Source organism: Octopus bimaculoides, chromosome 11 (assembly GCF_001194135.2).
Source record: "Octopus bimaculoides isolate UCB-OBI-ISO-001 chromosome 11, ASM119413v2, whole genome shotgun sequence".
NCBI classification, from domain to species: domain Eukaryota; kingdom Metazoa; phylum Mollusca; class Cephalopoda; order Octopoda; family Octopodidae; genus Octopus; species Octopus bimaculoides.
This window is the reverse complement of record NC_068991.1, coordinates 41,329,896-41,338,749: the sequence shown is the minus strand read 5'-3', so window position 1 is coordinate 41,338,749 and position 8,854 is coordinate 41,329,896. Positions and strand designations below refer to the sequence as shown.

Below are 8,854 nucleotides of genomic sequence, written 5' to 3'. Positions count from 1 at the left end.
TATATATATATACAAAAATAAGAGGAATGACCAGCAAAAGTGGACTCCTATATGCTAGAAATAGATGCCGGAAGTTAAAGCAAGTCACTGAGCATGCGTACATGTCATACGGGAGAGTTCCAATCAGGGGTGGATAACAACCTTATAGGAACCCCCTATAGCCATGAGAGCCACTAGTAGTAGTAGTAAGGCAAGCTGAAAGAATCGTTAGCACACTATGCATTTCATCCATCTTTACAGTCTGAGTTCAAATTCTGCCAGTGTCAACTTTGCCTTTCATCCTTTCAGGGTCAATGAAATAAGTACCAGAGTACTGAGATCAATGTAATTGACTTAGCCTTTCCCCCAAATTTCAGGTCTTGTGCCTTTAGTAGAAAGGATTATTGTTATTGCTGCTGCTGCTGCTGCTGCTGTTGCTGTTGTTGTTTTTGTTGTTGTTGTTGTTGCTGTTGTTGTTGTTGTTGTTGTTGTTGTTGTTGTTGTTGCTGTTGTTGTTGTTGTTGTTGTTGTTGTTGTTGTTGTTGTTTTTGTTGTTTTTGTTTTTGTTGTTGTTGTTGTTGTTCATGCACTGATGTGTGTGTGTGTTTCTGTCTTGACATCACATAATGGTTCTAAACAAGCATCACCATCCTACAAGCATTAGTATTTGTTTCCAAATTTCCCTGAAAATATTTCCAACCATGGGGAAATATCACCTTAGAAACAGATGAAGGTTGGTAAACGGAATGAATTCTTTCTGCAAGCAATGAAAAGTAGGTAATGGAGCAACAGTGACAGCAGGAGGGGCACTAGAAGCAGTGGTGGGGCAGGAGTATTTTCACATGTTCAAAGTTATTTGAACCACATACAGTTTCTGAATATGTTTATGTTTTATGTCATAACATTTGCAATCTTGATAATAGTCTTTTCTTTTTATTTTCGTTTTTGCTACACTGAACAGGCCGATGTAATAGATAAGCATGAATACAAGAAGTGGAGAAATATTGGAGTGGCATTTGAGAACCGCGATGGTGACTATGTTTTACCCAATACAACCCTAGCTTCAGGAATAATTCTAATGAAGGTAGGTTCCATAGATTAAATATCTTGTACATACATGTCCACTCTGTAAGGTGGTTGGTGTTAGGAAGGGCATCCAGCTATAAAAAAAACCATGCCAAAACAGACTGGGAAGCCTGGTAAAGTCTTCTGGGTTGCCAGCTCCTGTCGAACCTTTAAACCTGTGCCAGCATGGAAAAATGGACTTTAAATGATGATGACAATAACGATGGTGATGAAGACGATGGTGATGAAGACGATAATGATGATGATGATACTCTGTGTGTGTGTGTGTGCATGTGTGTGCGTGTGTGTGTGTGTGTGTGTGTGTGTGTGTGTGTCCTCCAGACTGTTTTTCCTGTCAAAAGAAAGAACAAGAGTTCTCAGTTAAGCTACTAGTTTATAAAATCAACATTTATCTATTTCTGCAAAATTATTGAATCTCAATTTAGTGAAGTTGGTTGGGAGAGCAGCAGAAATACTTACAGAATGTTCTATTAGAATTTAGTTCAATAACTCATCGTTATGAGTTCACATACTATTTCTGATTTTAATCATTACAGAATCAATAAAGTAATTAATAATATTATTAGTTGATCAATTCAAGTGACCATATTCTTCTCTACAAAACTTTACCTTATGCTTAATTAAAATTAAATTAAATTAAGTCAATGAGTCTAAACGAAGTAGAATGTTTTAAGATTTTTAGTTTCTCATTTTACTTCATTTTTATCACCATCATGATCATCATCAATACCGGCAGCAGCATTACCACCACCACCATCATCATCATCATTATCATTGTTTTACTATCCACTTTTCCATGCTTGCATGGGTCAGACAGAATTTGATCTGACAGATTTTCTACAGTAGTACAAGCTAATCCTACTATAGCCATGCTGGAGTGGTAGGTGCTCCAACATGGCTACAGTCAAATGAATGAATCAAGTAAATGATTCTATATACCACATGACCACATGGTCAACTGGACTATCAAATGTTATACGTTACTAATCAGAATGCACTTTGGATTGCTTTAGCTTTTGAATGATGTCATCCTGCTGGCTAGACTAACAGGCCAACATTCCACCTCTAATCCATCACAGAGTTACCTATTTACAGCTGAGTGGGCTGGAACTATGTGAAATAAGGTGTTTTATTGAAGAACACGTGCTGCCAAGTCCAGGAATTAAACCCATGATCTAACGATTGTGAGTTCAATTCCTGGATTTGACAGAAAAATTATAAAAATTATACAAAAAGCATTGAATTTTTCTCAATTACTGCTAACAAAAATTTTTGGTTTCCATTTCAAATCAGAATTTTTATCTCGATTCAAATTTGTTTCCTTTTACTTTATAGAATGGCGAAAGAATAAATCTGAGAGGTTACTGGGGAGATATTTTAGTTGGACCATATATTGCAATGGGAATTGAAAGTGACTTTAAAGAACTATTCAAAAAATTCAATGGATACTACAGAAAGGTAAGTAGTATATAAAACAGTGGCTCTCAAAATAATGGTAGTTGAACTCAGATTGAATGCTAACATAGTAAAAGCTGGTAAAGAATACTGTGTTATGGTACAGTACAGCAGAGGACAATTCATATAATACCTAGTGGAAACATTGTATTGTAATTGTTTTGAAATAACTATGTGGTATAATTTACCTCCAGATCTCAGATATTGATGAAATATGGAAGTGCCTGTTGTCTTGTGTGTTTCTGTGGTAGCCCCTCTACCTAATAATTTTTAACAACAGCACAAGACCACAGACATTTTGAGGAGTCCCAATGAATTAAATTATTCTCAGTACTTGACTGATATTTATTTTATCAATCATCTCCAAAAGGATGAAAGGCAAAATTTACTCCTTGCAAGAATTGAAATCAGGTGAGTGAATGACAGAACTGGTAGAGCATCAAACAAAACATCTAGGAGTATTTGATTATGTCCCTTTATGTTTGGAGTTCAAATTATACTCTAGTCCATATTGCCTTTCATCAAAATACTGGGAGTCAATGTAATTAATTGCATCCTAAAAAGTGAAAAAGTGAATGTTCCTGTATAGTCAAAGACCAGTGGCTGAACCCAGTAAAAGATAACGATGCAACTAAATATCTTATACCACTTTATCTGGTTTTAAGGGTCTTATCAATTATATTACCCCATCTACCTGACTGGTACTTGTCTGAGGGTGTATGGCTTAATGGTTAGGGTGTTGCACTCATGATTGCAATATTTGATGGAGAGAGTGAGCTCATGCACTGCACAAACATTTGATCTCTATAAACAAATCATCTGTGCAGGTTGTCCAGGAAGAAATTAAGAAATTGTCTTTCTTGAACTGAAGAGACAACCAACAACTACCTAGCTAGTACTTTATTTTATCAACCCCAAAAGGCTGAAAAGCAAAGCTGACCTTGGCAAGATTTTGAACTCAGAATGTCAGAATTTCACTAATTTGTGAAATTATTTCAGATTAATTTTTCCTGTCTTATAATTTCCCACAGTGTTATTGTTCAATCCTGAATAAAAATTCTGGGCTGAAATCTGAAAAAATATTTGTGATGGGCTGCTCCTAAGCATTTACCATTTTACTTCCTTTATCTGTAAAATAACAATTTTCTTTAAAAAAAAAGGTAAGACAACACATGATTGTTTTGGAAAATAATTATTCTGGTTGTAAACTAATGTCATTATATATTTCTGTGCAGACTGCTCGAAATGTTACTGAACATAACCTTACTTCAATGTTTCATACAATAATGACTGGGGAGACTTATATTCCTCCCAAAGAAACTGATACTACTGACAATAAAGTTACAGGTAAGAGTTTCTCCTGAAAATGTTTTATTCATTTACCTTTTTACTTGATTCAGTCATTAGACTGTGGCCATACTGGAGCACTACTTTGAAGAATTTTTAGTCAAATGAATCACCCCAGTACTTATTTTTTTTAAAGCCTGGTACTTATTCTATCAGTTTCTGTTGCCGAAGCACTAAGTTATGGGGTCATAAACACACCAACACCAGTGGGGAACAAGCACAGGCACAAAGTAACTCATACATAGATACATACATATACGATAGACTTCTTTCAGTTTCTGTCTACCAAATCCACTCACAAGGCTTTGGTCAGCTCAAGGCTATAGTAGAAGACACTTGCCCAAGGTGCAACACAGTGGGACTGAACCCAGAACTCTGTGGTTGGAAAGCAAGCTGCTTACCACACAGCAATGCCTGTGCCTTCATTTTTCATGATTCATTTAACACATAGCCAGGAATGGATATACCTGCTGCTGCTGTTGTTGTTGTTGTTGTATAACACTATACAACTTATGTTTACATGCTTATCATCAATGACCTCTCCAACCAGACCTACCACTAGTTATTTCTGTTAACAACATTTGTTTTGTGCCTTTGTCCAAACTGCACTGGGCAAAGATAACAATTTTCTCACATTGTCTAAGATCAAGTACCAGTCAAGTACTGAGGACAATTTAACTGATAAACTCCATCCTTCAAATTTAAGGCCTTGTATCTGCATTGTTGTTGCTGTTGCTGCTGTTGTTGTTGTTACTGATGATGATATTTATTATTCTATCTTCTACTGAGTTATCTATGTCACATCTCAGCTCCATCCTGAAGCTTAGAGATGCAACACTTTTCTCATCACATATGCTGTTCTACTTATTGCCACCAACCAAGTACATCCTATGAAGTTTGATATTTGCAGCTTTTGATACCAGAATATTGCTTTCTTTGACATGATCCTAAGTGCATTGATCACAAGAGGTACCGCACTCACTTTTGAGGCTTTGTGGATGTATTTCACTTCAAATGCTAAGTCTTGGTACTTTTCGACTTTCTCATCCTCTGTCTTCACAATATTCTGGTCTGCAGATGAAGGTCCATAGAAGAGTGATATCTGGTCAGTTATGTTGCAGCTTCTTGTCTGCTTAGATTGGCATATCCCATGTAAATTTCATCTGAAAATTAACTGCCATTTTGTCATGGCATTCTTTGTACTCCTTTTGGGTCAGTCTTGAGCATCCGTGCAGGACTTTTTCTTTCCAGCAAATGATCTTTTCTCTAATAACCCCCATTTTGTACTCCTGAAGGGTCTCACCATTGTCACTGCTCACCTTCCCACTCAGTGCAGCCTGCAGCATTCTTTCATCACTATTTCTCCAATAGGCATGCAAGGACTTGATCTCCTTCATAACACTATCCTCTATTCCAACCAATCCTCTTTCACTTTCTTTCTTAGGTAGTAAAGCCTTACTACATTACTTCTAATATGAAATCACCCGTGCATAGCCATTATCTTCCTAATTTTATTGTCCATGTTGACCAGTTCTTCCTTTGTCCATTGCATATCTCCTGCACTGTAGCATACAACACCTACAGCCCAAGCATTGATGCCTCTAATCAGGTTTCTTCCATTCGGCTTGGATCTACATAGCTTTTTCACTCTGCTGGTATATTTAGAAGAAATGTTTTCCTTCACCTTGGTGTTCATCATCAGGCCTAATTGTAAAACACTAGGATATTTGTAACCCTCTCTAGTCACTTCTCCTATGCACTTATCATCTGGAAGTTGTACTCCATTGCTGTCTACTTTTCACCTTCTCTTCAATTCAATAACAGCACATTTATCTACCTCAAATGCCATCGAGATGTCATGAGAGAAAATTTGTATGGTCTGAATAAGGGAGTCCAGTTGGCTTCTGCTAGCTCTGTAAAGCTTCAAATCATCCGTAAACAGCAGGTGGTTAATTAGCCTCATGGTTTTCTTCAATTTATAATCAGCTCCTCAGAATCATGGAGAACAGTAACATATTAATAATAAGCAACAGGGGTGAAACAGAGTCTCCTTGAAAGATTCCCCTCTTGATGTCAATTTGTCCAATTTCCTTTCTACCTACAGTCAAAACTGTTTTCCAGTTCCTCATACTGTTTTTGAAGATATATATATCATATTCTTAGCTGTCCCAACCATCTCCATGAGTGAGGAACCATATCATATACCTTTTTATAATCAATCCAATCCATTGATAAGCTTGTCAACTCCCTCTGACAGTTCCCCAAAATTGTCTTATCTATCAGCAACAGATCCTTTGTTCTTCATGATCCCTTTCTGCAGCCTTTTTATTCTTTTCTTTCAAGATGGTCATACAATTTCTTTGTCATTATTCCAGTTAGAAGCTTCCACATCATAGGTAAACAAGCAATCAGACAATAGATACTAGCCACTGTACCCTTGGCTCCAGCCTGGTGGATGTTAAAGTTACTTTTCATTATTGACATTTCTCTCATAAATGAGGTGTGTATTTTAAGGTTACCTTGAACCAGTAGTTATATTGTATTACCATCACTAGAGAGGTTGTAAGCCAAGACTTCTGAGAGGCCCGTCTGCCCTTATTCAAGCTGATTATCCTACACTGCTTACCACCTCCAGTATTTATTCTCGCAGCAGATAAAGACTCATATAGTTGGATAGCCATTAACTCTAATGAGTTCATCTGCCCTTTAACAGGTTTCGTTTATTGTTCTGTAGAGTGTCCAACAAAAGTCACCCTCATTACCAAGCAAGCACTTGGTAGGGTTGTCAGTTTAATTGCCAACTGCCAGACCATGAAACAGATTGTACTGGATAACATGTTACCAGTAGCACTAAAAAAGTGATCTGACACATTATTACTGTTATAACTACAAATATCAATACTTTCACTACCATCAACATTATTACAACTATTATTATTATCATTATCATCACAATCACCATCTTTATTATTATTATTATTATTTTTATTATTATTAAAAGGCGGTGAGCTGGCAAAATTGTTAATTTGCCAGGCAAAATGCTTAACAGCATTTCATCCATCTTTACATTCTGAGTTCAAATTCCACTGAGGTCGACTCTACCTTTCATCCTTTCAGAGTCAATGGATACATACCAGTCAATTACTGGAGTCAAAGTAATCTACTTACTCCTTCCTCCGAACTTGCTGGCCTTGTGCCAAAATTCGGAACCGTTATTATTATTATTATTATTATTATTATTATTATTATTATTATTATTATTATTATTATTATCATCATCATTATCATCATTCAGTAATCTTATTTTTATCACATGGTTTTCCCTGCACCACTGAGCACAGCTCTGTGTGCCTTGGGTATGTGCTGTGGTTTATTGTTACTGTATTGAAAGTGTTTTATGTAGGTATTATTATTATTATTATTATTATTATTATTATTATTATTTCATGCTTTAAAAGAAGTTACAGAAGAGTTAGATCCAAATGATGCTGAAGTTTCAAATGTTACCCAAACAAACGAAAATGTTGGTTATGGTAAGCCACAATATTTTTCTTTTTTTTTTACCCACCATAGAATCCTCGTCATATATATATACTACATAGGTAGGAAATTCTGTCTGTGGGTGTGTTTGTGGAGTTGTTAGCTAACTTCTACATCGTTTTATCGATTTTGATGAAACTTGACACATGAGTAGAACTCATGTCTGGAAACCTCGTGGCATACTCAGATTGTTAAAAAAAAATCGATAATAGGGCACCTGGAAGGGATCCTTATATATATCTAATAAATTTTATTTTAAAAAGCCAAAGGAAATAACCTATTCGCCCCTGGAACGGATCCTTATATATAGCCAAGGGAAATAGTCCATTCATTTTCCTAAATTATTTGGTAAAAATGAAATTGTGTATGCTTATTTCTTAGTATTTGAACTGTTAGTTATTTCCGCAATTTATCCAGTACAACCCTGAAACAAGTAAATAGTATTTTCCTAAACAATAGATCCACTTATTTTGGTTCATGACTTATTCACAAATATACCAACACTAGCGCTCCTGTGGGTAATATTCTCTGGGAATGCACGAAAGCCCTTTTCAGAGTTATTTACTTTGAACTATTACTATCTCATATCTGATTAGCCTGTTATTACGTAACATGCTTCACGGTGTCTCCAAGTTATCTTCAGGCTCTGGCTACATGGCCTTTACTAGTTACAAATCAGAACAATAGAACAAGAGAAATCAAAAGAAAAAAAAGTGAGATGAAGGTGGGTTCAAAAAGTGGAATGGTGAAAGAATAGAAAAAGAAAGGAAAAAAGAAAAAGAATTAGACTTATGTCCCCTTTGATTGTAGAGTCATAAGGCTAGATGGTGTAGAATCAATGGAAGAGGTCTAAAGTCTGTGAGACAGCTGCACAATCTGGAGAAGGTGGTGTTCTCCAATTCACCAAATGAAATTTGTCTATATGTTTTCATTTGCTTAAAATTTCTGGTTTGAAATTCTGCAGTGTAGTGGATTTCTTCTTAGATCTAAAAAAGGATATGCATTCTTTCAGCTACACATAACTTGCATTTTTTAGATCCATTAACATATGGCATGGATCTTTCTATGATTTTCCACTTGACACATGGTTTTTATATATATATAGGTGAAACGGCAAGAAGTTTGGCTGAGTGTGTAAACGAACATTGGAGGGACTATAATAATCAAAAACAAACTTCGGTGCTCTACCAGCATGCCAAAGAACAACATGGTGGTGTACTGGACAGAATTAGCATAGAAATCCTGTCTAGACACCCCGGTGACGCATCGTTGCGACAAATACAGGAGTCGGTCCTCATAACTGAAACGCAACCAATTTTAAACACCAAATACACGTAGATGAGGGCCTTACAATTGCCCATGGTTGCATGTGTTGTTCACACATATGATGCGGAATATGAACATAAATAAATTAATTAAAAAGTCTCTATCTGATCTGATATAAACG

At 36.1% G+C, this 8,854-nt stretch overlaps 1 protein-coding gene across 1 annotated transcript in view; it reads left to right on the top strand.

The window, feature by feature from the left end:
- LOC106879746 (dynein axonemal assembly factor 3) overlaps window positions 1–8,854 on the top strand; it is a 33,218-nt gene that overhangs the window by 18,478 nt on the left and 5,886 nt on the right. The window contains exons 9-12 of the mRNA XM_014929425.2: window positions 941–1,063; window positions 2,401–2,523; window positions 3,756–3,867; window positions 7,326–7,400. Coding sequence (XP_014784911.1) covers window positions 941–1,063; window positions 2,401–2,523; window positions 3,756–3,867; window positions 7,326–7,400 — 433 coding nt within the window. The remainder of the gene's footprint in view (window positions 1–940; window positions 1,064–2,400; window positions 2,524–3,755; window positions 3,868–7,325; window positions 7,401–8,854) is intronic.